This window comes from Solanum verrucosum, unplaced genomic scaffold (assembly GCF_900185275.1).
Source record: "Solanum verrucosum unplaced genomic scaffold, falcon-dt-bn FXZP01000261.1, whole genome shotgun sequence".
Taxonomy (NCBI): domain Eukaryota; kingdom Viridiplantae; phylum Streptophyta; class Magnoliopsida; order Solanales; family Solanaceae; genus Solanum; species Solanum verrucosum.
Window position 1 is genome coordinate 14,799,213 of NW_026019969.1, and position 14,123 is coordinate 14,813,335.

General features: G+C 34.8%; 2 protein-coding genes and 1 long non-coding RNA gene across 3 annotated transcripts; 1 reads left to right on the forward strand and 2 right to left on the reverse strand.

Annotated features, from left to right (window-relative positions):
• The first annotated feature begins 298 nt into the window (after positions 1-298).
• On the forward strand, positions 299-3,235 carry LOC125816721 (fructose-bisphosphate aldolase 1, chloroplastic). The gene is made up of 5 exons (XM_049496342.1): positions 299-736; positions 1,171-1,440; positions 1,747-1,856; positions 2,108-2,468; positions 2,750-3,235. Exons 1-5 carry the CDS (start codon positions 563-565, stop codon positions 3,026-3,028), a joined length of 1,194 nt encoding a protein of 397 aa, XP_049352299.1. The 5' UTR covers positions 299-562; the 3' UTR covers positions 3,029-3,235.
• Positions 606-1,226, reverse strand: LOC125816722 (uncharacterized). Its single transcript, XR_007442240.1, has 2 exons — positions 1,131-1,226; positions 606-771 (listed from the first exon to the last, which is right to left on the reverse strand). It is a non-coding gene; the product is annotated as an uncharacterized LOC125816722 (long non-coding RNA).
• Positions 3,236-4,454: 1,219 nt separating the features above from the next.
• Positions 4,455-9,067, reverse strand: LOC125816723 (B-box zinc finger protein 19). Its single transcript, XM_049496343.1, has 6 exons — positions 8,671-9,067; positions 7,089-7,185; positions 6,872-6,987; positions 6,535-6,777; positions 6,360-6,454; positions 4,455-4,805 (listed from the first exon to the last, which is right to left on the reverse strand). Exons 1-5 carry the CDS (start codon positions 8,761-8,763, stop codon positions 6,365-6,367), a joined length of 639 nt encoding a protein of 212 aa, XP_049352300.1. The 5' UTR covers positions 8,764-9,067; the 3' UTR covers positions 4,455-4,805; positions 6,360-6,364.
• Between the last annotated feature and the right edge of the window lie 5,056 nt (positions 9,068-14,123).

Here is a 14,123-nt window from a genome sequence, read left to right on the forward strand (position 1 = left end):
TGGGATTTTATATGTGGTGCATGAAATTTTTCTGTTCAGCCGTGAGACGGTAAGTAGTGACGAATTTTCCGCAATGGGCAATTTTTGGAGGTACCTGGATTATATGAGGTGCACGTAAATTGGTTCGGACACCATTATTACTTTTAAAAAAGGAATTGTTGAATATTTGAAAGTCACTGTCAAACCCAATCCTGGAACTGAACCATGACCACTGATCACCTTGGGATAACCAAAACAAAAAGGGAAATGTTACCAAGCCACTCAAGGTAGGATTGCTAATCAGAGCCTCACGTTTGTCTACCATTACAATAATTCCATCTAAATCAACAACTTGTACAATGTGCCAAGTAGCCAAACTAATCAAGATTACATGTCAAACAGTCATTGGTTGGCTCATAACCACCTCAAATGATACATCTTCAATGACACTTTAGCACAGTTATAAATTTTAGCACTCTGCTTGAGAAATTTGTGTGGCAAAGAGTGACATTGAGAATAGATTGTGCTGAGAGATAAGGAGATTTCTTGTAGAGAGGAAAAAATTTAAAGTAAAGAAAAAAAAATGGCCTCAGCATCTCTACTAAAGTCATCCCCAGTTCTTGACAAATCTGAGTTTTTAAAGGGGCAAAGCCTTCGTCAGCCTTCCGTCTCAGTGGTCCGTTGCCATCCCACCAATGCCACTTCTCTTACTGTCTGCGCTGCTTCCTCTTATGCTGATGAGCTCATTAAAACCGCTGTAAGTTTTAGTTTAACGAGTTTATGTTTTGTGTACTGTCAGTATAAGGAATTCTTACACTACCAGCATGTAATTCTCCATGACATGCCTTATTTGTTAACCTGAAAAATAGAGTAATAATCTGTTATAACCGGTTAAATTTGAAGTCGGAATATTTCTTCTTGTGAATTGTTCAGTTTAAATATTCTGAGGTTATAGTCGCTAATTGGAAACCGAAATAACTAGTAGTTGTAATAAGGATGAAAGGTGTAGATTAAATTTTATGCATCAATCAGCTATTCTGTCAAGAAAAAGGGGAAATACGTAATTATATTACACCTTTGATAGTACACAATTTTTTTATACTGTTACTGTGTATAACTTGAACTCTTAGCTATGAGCTTGTGTACTTTACAAATTTTCTTTGCTAACAATGAAGTGTTTGTTATTTGTAGAAAACTGTTGCATCACCAGGACGTGGAATTTTGGCCATGGATGAGTCGAATGCCACTTGTGGAAAGCGTTTGGCTTCCATTGGTTTGGAAAACACTGAGGCTAACCGCCAAGCTTACCGTACCTTGCTGGTGTCAGCTCCAGGCCTTGGACAGTACATCTCTGGTGCTATTCTTTTTGAGGAGACCCTCTACCAGTCTACCGTTGATGGACGCAAAATAGTTGATGTTCTTATTGAGCAAAACATTGTTCCTGGTATCAAAGTTGACAAGGTATAGTATATTAACCTGCACCCACAACTTGAAAAAGGACAATAGTAAAGAGTTAATGCTGCCGGTAAGAAAATATAGTGAACTTTTAGTAACTTTTATTTTGTATAATATTGGTCTGAGCAGAAACTTAAATGGAATGACATGATCAGTAAGGATTTGTATAACCAACCCCAACTAGCTTGGTTATATATGTAGTTGTACTAACAATAGAAGAGGAAAGGCAGGGTTATTATATATGTTTAACAAGAGCAAGTTATACTGAAATGAGATATCTGTCAATCCCCTAATCATTATATCTGTTCACAGGGTTTGGTTCCCCTTGCTGGTTCAAATGATGAGTCATGGTGTCAAGGTCTTGACGGACTTGCCTCCCGCTCTGCTGCATACTACCAACAGGGAGCACGTTTCGCCAAATGGTACATTTGAAGTCCTCATTCACTTTGTTATTTTCTCATAATAGGCACAACAGAGGAAGAAAAAATCTATATGGACGATACCAATCAGTTGTTTCAAAGGGCTTTTTCATCATGTTAGAAGTTTATATGCTAGTCTATCCTTATTTTGCACAATATTGGTATGAGATGAATTAAAATAGAGCGACAAGTCAGTGAGGATTCATATAACCGACCCATCTTAAGATTAATGCTAAAATTATGGTAACTTGTAGGCGTACCGTGGTGAGCATTCCCAACGGACCGTCTGCATTGGCTGTGAAGGAAGCAGCATGGGGATTGGCTCGCTATGCTGCCATTTCTCAGGACAATGGTTTGGTCCCAATTGTGGAGCCAGAGATCTTGTTGGACGGTGAACACGGCATTGACAGGACTTTTGAGGTAGCACAGAAGGTCTGGGCTGAAGTCTTCTTCTACTTGGCTGAGAACAATGTCATGTTTGAGGGTATCCTCTTGAAACCAAGCATGGTTACTCCTGGTGCTGAATGCAAAGACAGGGCCACTCCTCAGCAGGTCGCAGACTATACTCTCAATCTCCTCAAGAGGAGGATTCCCCCAGCTGTCCCTGGAATCATGGCAAGTTTCTCTCCATTTCATTTTATATGACACTGTCTGATTGAGCACAAAGTTTAAGAAGGAAATTTTTTGCCACATATCAGAAGTACCCTTAAAACTTAGGTCTTGAACATTCTAACAGGCTATAAGAGCATGACATTAAGGGTAAAATAAGAAGTTTATAGTAACTTTACTTTCCCAACATATAGAATATGAATTGTAAGTCCATTGCTAGTGGTAGATGAATAAGTGAAAGTACATATCTTATGCTAATTGATTCAATATTGTTGGGTTGTGAGCAGTTCTTGTCTGGTGGGCAATCAGAAGTTGAGGCTACATTGAACTTGAATGCCATGAACCAAGCTCCAAACCCGTGGCACGTGTCGTTCTCTTACGCAAGGGCTCTTCAGAACACTTGCTTGAAGACATGGGGAGGACAACCTGAGAATGTGAAGGCTGCTCAGGATACTTTACTTGTCAGGGCCAAAGCAAACTCTCTTGCTCAGCTCGGAAAGTACACCGGTGAGGGTGAATCTGATGAAGCTAAACAAGGAATGTTTGTAAAGGGCTATGTCTACTAAGTTATAGGCACTGCAGTCTTGAAGAAGAGGGGCAAAAAAAACAAAGATTATGAGCTGAATGGTTCACAGTGAAGCAGAGAAATGATGAATTATCTCATACTATGAGTTATGCAATTAGTAAAGCCATAGAGAAGAGTATTTTTGTTTATTTGATTACCTGTACTTTTTTTAACAACTTAAAATAAACTTTCTTGCTGATTGAGACTAGTTAGTGTTGCTTTATGAAGTTATAAATCAGCTCTCTGTTCTATTATGCAGACTGAATAATGAAAATTACTTAGTGTGAGCATATTATTTTTAGAGATTTTTTAAAGCAACACTAGTTTACCAAAAGATCTTCTTTTATCCAAGGAGGCTACATATATATTGTTTCCCTGCACTGAGAGACATTTAATTACTATACAACAACAACTACTACTACTTAATACGAAGCTAGTTGGGATAGACAATATGAATCCTCACTGTCTATGTCACTCCATTTAAGAACTTTAGTACTTTTTATGTACATTTCGAAAAACTAACAAGTTAGCAATTAAGACCCCTTGTACAAAACTGCATTGACATATGCATCTTAAAGAGGAACTTAGAAGGAGAAATACTGAAGCCAGAAGCTTCATATACTTGGAACTTGGAAGCCATTAACCAAATATGCAGTAATTGTGATCTTCATTCTTTAATAAGATGTATTTTTATGGATCATTTAGAAGACAAGACCTGTAATCTTTGCTACAACCTCACGAGAACCACACCCCAAAAGCTAGCTATTGAGGTGGGAGAGCCCAACACCATATAAGCCTCATATCAGCTCCCCATTTAACCAATGTGGGACTTAAGTCCCATTCATTGCAGTAATATATTTACAGTCGCATCCCAAGAGGTGTGACGAGACAACCTACCTTACTACAAGTATTAGTGGTTGCTTTCACGGCTCTAGCCCATGACCTATATAGGTCACACAGACAATTTTACTGTTTCTCCAAGATCAGTAAAGATAAGAAGGAAATATTGTAGAGCTCCTTACTTTTGAGGCAGAGTTCCAAGAGATCTGAAAGGAGGTGCATGTCAGTATCCGAATCCCACTGGCCTGATACTTTGTGCTTATTACTGGAAGAAGCGCTCCCTATCAAAGAACGTTTCCATCCCAAGGACTCAAACTCGAAACTTCTAGTTACAGAATCCACAAGATCACCTAGAGTTAATCTCGTAGATGGTCATCCAAGCGAAGAAAATGCTAAATCCAGTGCTGGAAATGCCAGTAAAAAGATTCCAGAGCACTCTTCTGCTTGGTTAAATCGAATCGGACACAACATGTTTGGTACTGAGGATTTACTCCCCAATAGTTTGTGTCAACCTTGAATGATTGTATTTAACAACATAATTCAAACCAGATGAGATTACAATTGTAATGGTGGAAACTTGATAGATAAAAACAACAATAAATGAATGTCACTGCTATATAGTTCATCTTGAATCTGTAAAGATTGTTTTTCCTCATTACTCATTACAGGAAATTACAGAGGCAAATGTGGTGACTGCAGCCTTATCCTCTCTCCAAAGCGAGATGGCAGAATTTCTTTCTGATCCTCTTCTCAAAGTATATGCATGAAGTGGTTGAATAATGAACTTCAGAGAGCTCTTCACTCAAGAAATACCTCAACTTGGTCCCGGCTAGTTCAAAAGCTTCTCTTAAAGCTTTGACATTGCATAGAACTCAGCTGGGGCCGGCAACTCCAATTCATAATTCAAGTTTGAAATTTGGAATGGCAGCAGCTCACATCTACACTTCAAAAAAAGGAAATGATAAGCATGCGAGAGAGATAGAAAGTTCATGCTTACGAGCCTTATAAACTGAGCAGTATTTATCAAGTACAATTCCACGAGTTCAAACTTAGACATCTTGAAAGTTTCGCTTTGCTATATTTTTACATACATAGTCAAAGAACATGTATTGCATACTATGAACACGAGTGCTGCAAATTGACCATGAACATTGTAGAATTGAACAGTTCAACCAAAAATTCTAATATCAAGCTAGATATCTTACTGAAATGTTACATTTTGAAATACATATTCGGTACCCAGCTCAAGATGAAAATCTAGCACGCAGTTCATTATCTTAGTGCTTTTGAAAGTTGCTTTTACAACTCTATTAGGGTTCGTTTAGTAAGGTGTATAAGAATAGTGCTGGATAGGGTGGGTGTATAAGTAATGTTGATAGTAGTTTATGTTGTCACTAGTTATGCTGAGCTTATTTCTTATGCACCGTTTGATTTGGTGTATTAAGTGCCGTCATTATTCCTGCATGCCCAGAAAGAATTTCTATCTCTTACAAAATATCCTATCAGCTTTGAAATGTTTTTCTTGAACCGAGGGTCTATCCAAAACAGCCACTATACCTCACAAGATAGAGGTTAAGGTCTGTGTACACTCTCCCATCCACAGACCGCACTTGTGGGATTACACTGGGTATCTTATTGTTGTACTAAATATCCTATCATTATCAGTTGTTTGTTGTCGTAAAGGAAAGAACTCATTCTACAAAGTGCCTTCGTGCATTTTGCATAACTCAATTCTTATAAGTACCCGATCGAAAAACAAAATGATAAATGATCCTCGTTGATGCATGAACAACTTTTTTATGTCTGTTACGTTCCTTTATTGGTTTATAGAACCAAAATAAACAGTTTGTTTTCAGTCTAATTCAAAACTGCCCAAGTACAATTTATGTATGTAGTTTATATCCACTACCACCAAATCCATCAAACACTGAAATAATTGGGAAGTCAATCCTACTTCTCCCATTTCTGCTCTATTTCCCCTTCCATCTTCTCCAGAAATGAATATTTTGATCTCACCAATTCTTCAATTTCTTCCTTGCTGAAAAGGGTTTATTCCTCTTCTTTTTGTTAACCTTGTTACGCAATCCTCATCATGTGACTGCTTAGCAGCAGCGAGGGCACTCAAGAGAAATCGCAGTGTCAACACATCTCAGCCGAAAATGTGCAAATGCCTCTCAAGTACCTTTATTAACCCAGCCACCTTGAGGCACACCTAAACGTCCTTAAATACTTCTTTAGAATCTGCAATTAAGTACAGCACAGATCCTTTTGCAGAAAGTGACAATTATTCTTTCATTGCTTATATACACTCTTAATGGAAAAAAGGTGTCACAACCCATAAAATGTGTGACTGAATAGAATATTGTGTATGTACGTGCACATTGTAATTCGTAATGGTAAAAAAATCATAGTACTAGTCAAGATACTCCAAGACTTTGACAAAGTTGAGAGAAGGACATTACAAACTCAAATTCATTGAGTAGAGTACATACCTTGATCACTTCTCTGGTTCTCTTTTGAAGGGTCCATCAGGAACCACACCGACTGACTCATGATTGCTACCACCAAGCATGTCCATTCCTTGTTCCTGCATTAAATTTTTTAATTACTGGAGACCAATAGCTGAACAAAGTGACTGAGATAGTACTTCCAATTTGAGTAGATTACCTGATTATTTGACGTTTGACCATGCATCCTATGAGGTCTGGAATTAAGGTCAATCAACTCATTCTCCATTTTCACGCTATTATTCACGTTATTTTCTACTGCTGCCATAGCAGTCTCCCTGTTTGGTTGGTGATTGTCTATCATAGGGAGCTTAAAGGGCTGTGCAGGCTCCCTCCTTACATCACCTTGTTCAGTAGATGGCAATCCTAGCTCATTTGAAGGGCCCAATTTATCCCCCGGAAACTACAGAAGGACATAAAAGAAGTAATAAAATAGACTCTTCCCTAAACACAACAAGAACTTGAACCAGGGCTTGTCTTAGCATGAATTTACAAACCTCAATCCTCTGCCTTATAAGGAGATATCTTCCATGGGTTCGTTTACCTCCAACATGGACAATCATATCACATTGCAAACAAAGGGAACTTCCATCGATCTCACAATAAAAGAAAGCTACATACATGTATCCAGCAAAGAAGCAAAAACTTCATATAATGTTGCCATCTTGGCAAACAGAAACAGGATAAGGAAAGAGAAGAAATGAAGTTACATACCAGGTGCATTTTCACATATGTCGCAACGCTGGATTTTACTGGGGTCAGCTAGCCCAACTCTTACATGTCGACTTGCAAGCTTGTTGCACATATGGACCTAATATCAGATATAAAGGACCGTGAACTTCTTTCAGTAGAAAACAGATGAATTAAAACTTGTGAGTTACAAACGTGAACAAGCAGATACTAACCAAATGTGACAGAACATATGGACCTAATATCAGATATAACAAGGACAGTGAATTTCAGTAGAAAACAGATGAATTAAAACTAGTGCGTTACAAAAGTGAACAAGCAGATACTAACCAAATGTGACAGAAGATTATATTTTACCAAATTAGTTCCTTAAGTGAATGTTCTTCTATCCTACAACATGTATATCATTTTTGTGTTCTCAAACACTAGAAGTTCCTCAGAAGATCAGACAAGGGAAGTAAATATAGGTGAGACGAGGCGTGAATAAGCAAATGCTGGATATGGAGAAGTTTCCAACACGCATCAGAAAATATAAGCCCAACTAGATAAAAGTGTTATGAAGAGAATAATTCCAAAGAAAGACTTAATAGTCTATTAGCACCCAAGGGTGTGGTTTAGCGGTCAATGAAAACCATCAGAAACCACGGTTAAAATCACCGAGACAATAGAATTTAATGATTTCTTCTCACCTTGCCTAAGCCCTGGGGGGAAGAGTAATGTTACCTATATTGGTGGGAGATAGCAGGTACTTAGTGGAATAATCGAGTGAGGAGATGGGCTGGATGCCACCTTTATCAAACAAAAATAAGGCCTCTAGTCCATTCAGATTGATCAACAGGGTGGATGTGGAATTTCAGAAGGTGCAGTACCAAAAGGGATTGCATTGAATTGTATACTATACAAGAGAAGGCACAGTATGAGTAGTAAGTACAAGAAAGAAAACATAGACCACCATATGCACTACAACAGTGGAAGATGTAAAGTAACTAAAAATCCTAGATCCCTCTCTACACAACAAAGTGGAAACTAACAGAATGGACCTCAAAGAAGATAATTCCATCCCTTTAGTTAGATAGTTTGTATTAGTTCATAAAGTAGAAACCCTGAGTTATAATACAACAAACAACAACATACCCAATGAAATTCCACAAGTGGGGTCGCACGAGTATAGAGAGTACCCATAACTTATCGCTAACTCGTGGAGGTAGAGAAACTGTATACTCAAGTGCAGCAAATCAAGTAGTTATGGGAGGAAATGGCAGTAATGAAAATACGGCAATTAATAAGGAAAACAGTACAGAACATCCAGACAAGGAACAATAACAACAACAGATTAATGCAATAACCAAAACACAGAAGGTAACATATGTCAAAAGCAAGAAACTACATGAATGGTAACATATATCAAAATCAAGAAACTACATGAATAAGGCTAGTACTAAGATAATGAATCAACCAATTCAAGATATCATAGTACAACAAACGGACAATCTTTAAACATAAACAACAAGAATTCGATCCATCAAGAACCAAGATTTAGACAACTTATTCTCTATCAAGAACCAAGAAATCGACTGACACTGAAAAATTGGAATTCGACAAATACCTTTTCGTCACAAGAACGGCAGAGAGCCGCCTCATCAGCAGCACAGAAAAGTATTGCGGCAGCACTTTCACAAACATCACAAAGGGTTCTCATATTTGTTTCTATATTTGCACTATTCAATTTCCTTTACTCATTTTTCAAGAATCCACTTCAGGCCATTGATTCACTTACCATACTGTCGATTTAACAAAAAACAAAGAACACCCACAAATCTGTATGAAATAAAGTTTTTTTTTTTATTTATCAAAGATAGGTGAAGAGTTAAAATAAAGAGACAAAAAGGGAATCTTGGGGTTTTGACAAGAAAAGAAGTGGTTGAGCTATGTTAAGAAAAGAAGAAGAATGCTGAAGGAGGAAAGAGAGAAGAAAAAAAAGAAAGCGTGGAGGACAAATGGGATCAAGTGATCAACAGAGAGACAGACCCACACAAAGAGACACAACTAAAAAGCTAACTCTTTTTTTGAGTCTTCCAGCTCTAATGTTAATCATTTTCTTGTCTAAATTGCCTTTTTTTATCCATTATGTTGCCAAATTAGCATGTTAAGTGGTTTGGTTAGGTTGATGTTGTTTTGGCAGGCAGATGATATAGCTTGTGTTGCGTCCAATTAGCATGTTACATGGTTTTGAATTTTTTATGGCATAGCCAAGAATATTTAGGTCATTTCTTTGGTGTAAGCGTTGCGAAGGTGGTTTTTGGTGTTGGTAGGAGGTAGTGATTGTTTGATAAAATCAAATACTAATTGAGTGTTGGTGGGAGTTGAGATGTAGAAGCTGATCCGAACAACAAGTTAAAATATTGATTGTCATGTTCAATTAGCAAGTTTCATTATCTAATGATATAGCCAAGAACACTTTAGGTCGTTTCTTCGGCCTAAGCCTTGCGGAGGTACTTATTTAGTATTGGTGGTGCTGGTTGGAGGTAGTGATTGTCTGATAAAATAATTAAGTGTTGGTGGAAGTTGAGATGCAATGTTGATCCGAACAACATTGTTACAAAAAGTAAAAATATTGATTGTGTTACGTCCAATAAGCAGGTTTCATGAATTGAAGATATAGCCAGAACACTTTAGGTCAGTTTATCAGCTTAAGCCTTCCAGAGGTACGTATCTAATATCGATGTTGGTGGGAGGTAGTGATTGTCTGATAATTTGAAGTGTTGGTTACTTCAGGAGTGTTGGTGGGAGTTTTTCAATAAAATAGTTTAGGTGTGAAAGTTGATTTGAACATCTTACATGATTTGATGATACAAACAAGAACACTTTAGGTGATTTCTTTAACCTAAATCGAGCATACTTATTTAATATATGTGTTAAAAGAGAGATAGCAATTATCTTATGAAATATGTTACTAAAGGTATTTTGATAAAATAGTCAAGGTGTGAACCAACCTAGTTTAGTGTGTTGTCTCTTGAGTGTCATTTTTTTCTTTCTTTTACTTAATGTATTATGGAATTGAAATTGAAATGTTAGCAAGTAGAGAAAGATAACAACAATTTTTATTTTTATTTTTCTTGGTGTTTATATTTACAAAGTTCCACTCAACCATTTAAAGAAATGCAAAATGCCCTCTGTAGACAATATATTGATACATTAAATTCAAATTGCTAATCTTGATGACAAAATCAAATAAACCCTCCCCACAATCCTCTACCTAGGACCCTTACTTTGGCCTTGTTATAAGTTGCCATTGTGACTTTGCCACCACAATCCATTCCTCCTATAACCTTCTTATTCCTCTTGTCCTGCCCCCACGCTTCCCTTCCTTAGCCTTTTATTATATTTTCTATGATATGAAAGGCTAAAACAAATTTCATAAATGATATGATGGCAATAGTTCTACATTTGAAATGTCAATTATATTATTTTTTATTCTAGAAATGACAATTATCATACACACCACCAATTACTTGTTTCATCTTTCGGAAGATAGAAAATTACAAAATTGTACAACACATTAAACATATATTAATAAAACAATAATTAACTTATACACACTTGCACTATAACATATTGCTCTAACACATTAAACAATCAAATATTGTTGTTACTTTTATTTTTAATTCTGTAAAATAATACATAAAATGATATATACAATATAAAATATAAATAATAATATAAAAAACATAAATAAAATAAAAAATTTATTATATAAAAATAAAAAATTTAAATAAAAATTAACCAAACTTATGAGATATGTTAATTAATTAATAAGGGATATATTGATAAATATGTATATATGTAAGCGATATTTTAGTCTTAAAAATAATAATTTTCTGCTTTTGCTTATTTTTTTAAATAGAAATTTTTAACTTCTTCCCAACAACAAAAAAACTTTCTGCTTCTATCTAAAAACAGTTTTAAGGATTCGCCAAATAATTAATTTTTCAAAAAAAAAATACTTCTAGCCTCCCAACTGTTTGCAACAAATTTTAAAATGACAGAAAATAAATGACAATCACAATAAAATAAGAAGAAACATAACTTTATTGATAAATATGCGGGAACAATTCTGTTCCTCCCTTAATTGATTCTACTCTCCTAAGATTTATTCATGATTCGAGGGTCGTTAGTGGCGTATTTCTCGAACTAGGATGATTTAGATTTGACCTCTATATGAGTATTCGATGACTTTTGTGGAATATTCGAGATCCTGTTCTTTAAAAATACCCAAGAGTTTATGGGATATTTTTAGATGCCTTTTAAGGGAATTTAGTACCCTTTATATATGCATAGTTTAAACTAGAGTTTAGGATTGAGTAGCCTCCAAGAATTCTAATTGAAACTGAACACATCTTCTAGAGTCCCAATTCAAATTGAACATGTCTTGTAGAGTCCACAAAATTTCAATGTCTATACCAATGACGATGCCAAACAGACTCTAAATAATAATTTAACTTTAAATTATGCATTTACCTTTAATGAAATTGTTTATGATTACATAAGTATCTATCACTTGTAAATTTCAAAAATCTTTTTTTTTGTAAATTTTATGTTAAATCAAACTAATTCATATAAAATATGACGGAAGGAGGGTTTATTTTGGATTTGGTGGGTAAGGGGATTTGAAATGTGTTGGCATCAAAAAGCAGATAAAAATGAGGTCCACAAGTAATCCAATAAGATAGGCCATGGTCATTGGACACGTGAGAATCAACAAGGGTGTGGCTGTGAGAAGATTTTGTTGATACAGATTGTCCTAATTTACAAAGTAGGATCAAAACAACAATTCTTAGCCACATACTTCTAAAGTCTTGAAAGCTACCTCTTCCTTTTTTTCATCCACTAATTCCTTCTCTTTCATGTCCCACCTTTTTTTTTAATTTACGTTTAATCGTGATGTTTAAATCAGTTTGATCATAGAAATCTAAGATATAAATATTTGGATATCATGCTTGTCTAGACTTTAAGTGTTTTTGTTTTCTATTGAAATTTGCATCTCTTATCAAGTAGTATTTTTTTTTCATCTTAATTTATATTGCATTAAAAAAATAAATTAGTCACATAAATATTTTTACATATTTAATATAAACTATAAATTTCAAATCATTATTTCCTTCTTAAATTCTGTCCAAACCATGTCACAATATTAAGTGCTCTTTTTCTATAACACTAAAGTAATTTTTTATTTTAGATTATTTATTTTAATTTTTAATTATTTATATATCGATTGTTAGGTTACATCTTTAATGCCATTAATTTTCATGACAATTTTGATGAATGACTCCACTCTACCAATTCATAGGTGATGATTATTATTCATGACAGGTACTTCCAACATCATCTATTATCCATCTTTAGATTTCTAACACTTGTTTCAATTATGTTCGATGATCTACTAGTAATTAATATGTCATTCACTAAAAATATAAGACATAATGCATAAATTGGACCCTAAACTTGGCTTCAAATTTTAAGTATGATCTCTAACTTTCATAGTGCATAAGTAGGCACTTTAACTATCCAATTCTTAAACAAAAAAACACGCGAATCCAACAGCCAAATTGTGTGATATACAAACGCTCCTACGTGGCTTATTGAGCCACTCAGTGACTGCCACATAATTAAAAAATTACACGTATTTTATAATTAAAAAAAGAAAAAAGAAATTAAAATACAAAAGGGTAGGGTCGTATTTTCTTTTCCCAATTTGCTTGATTTTCACTCAACATCAGCGGAGCCCTAGCCCTAATTTCTTTGCAAATCAAAGTAAAATTGTGAAGATTTGTGGTCAAAGTTCTTATCTTTTGGATGTTTATGTGTTGTTCTTCCTCAATTTAGTCTGGTTATGTTAATTTTTGCTTTTTGAAAGTTTATTTTTGGTAGAAGCTGTCACCATGAATGTAAATTCACTTTTTTTATACCTGAATTATTTGCAGACCAAGAAATCTTCATTATAGCTCTTTTTACACAATGACAAAAAAAATTAGAAGCCATTACATAAAAAACGACCAGAAATTGTGCATAAAAAGAGAAAAAAAACTTGAGTACTAGAATTAGGAAGATGAAGAAGAAGAAAATGGGATTTTGATTTGAAAAAAATAAAGATATATTTAAAAGGGATTCATTAAGGGTAAAATTGTCATTTTCGCTTTTTTTTTACTGTTGTGGACCTCAAAAAATACCCCTGACGCGCCTGAATTGTGTCTCAATCACGCGTTATGCCAGGTTGGATTCGCGTGTTTTTTTGTTTAAGAATTGGATAGTTTAAGTGCCTACTTGTAGGGGTGTGTATCGGTCGGTTCGATTCGGTTATAAGTATTATCGGTTCGGTTTATCGATTTTCGGTTTTTAAATATGCTAAATTGATAACCAAACCAATAAGATATTTGTTATCGGTTTTCGGTTTATCGGTTTTAGGTCTTTAACGGTTCGGTTTTCGGTTTAACCAATAAGTTCAAAAACAAATATATGACTTATCAAATAATTTGACGCGATACGCATACATCGAAATAATCATTTCAAACGGGACAACAAGGACCAACTTGTTGTATTTTGGTCATCACAACAAAGACTTGGTCAATTTTCGATCACCGTAATATATAAAACAAGGTCCCCTTTATGGAATAAAGAGAATCAAATAAAACAAATCATAGACAAAAGTCAAAACAGTAGCAAATGAGGCCATGCTTATGGTAACTAAATGAAGTTCTTGCGTTATTTTTCTAAAAAAAAAACACAATCTGAATTCTTGACGTTGATCAAATTGCAGCTATTTACAATCGTGCAAAAGCTAATATTAGTCAATTATAAACTAACTAAAGTAAATAAGTAATACTAAAAAGTAAAACCTAAAGGTTAAATAACTAAAAGTAGAGAGGAAAGTTAATTGTTAAGTAGTGTTAATTATTGCGTAGGGTTTTTATATTTTTAGTCTAATATACTACTAATTATATTAATATTTTTTTTAAAATATATTATATATATGTATAACTAAAAATTAAAATAGTAAATTAT

What these genes read in the sequence shown, in the direction of transcription:
- LOC125816721 (XM_049496342.1), top strand. Translation starts at nt 563, where the DNA reads ATGGCCTCAGCATCTCTACTAAAGTCATCCCCAGTTCTTGACAAATCT. An exon ending in CTGGTATCAAAGTTGACAAG is followed by an intron (nt 1,441 to 1,746) that starts GTATAGTATATT and finishes ATCTGTTCACAG; the next exon opens with GGTTTGGTTCCCCTTGCTGG. An exon ending in CAGCTGTCCCTGGAATCATG is followed by an intron (nt 2,469 to 2,749) that starts GCAAGTTTCTCT and finishes GGTTGTGAGCAG; the next exon opens with TTCTTGTCTGGTGGGCAATC.
- LOC125816723 (XM_049496343.1), bottom strand. Translation starts at nt 8,763, where the DNA reads ATGAGAACCCTTTGTGATGTTTGTGAAAGTGCTGCCGCAATACTTTTC. An exon ending in CATATGTGAAAATGCACCTG is followed by an intron (nt 6,988 to 7,088) that starts GTATGTAACTTC and finishes ACATGTATGTAG; the next exon opens with CTTTCTTTTATTGTGAGATC. An exon ending in GTCAAACGTCAAATAATCAG is followed by an intron (nt 6,455 to 6,534) that starts GTAATCTACTCA and finishes AATTTAATGCAG; the next exon opens with GAACAAGGAATGGACATGCT.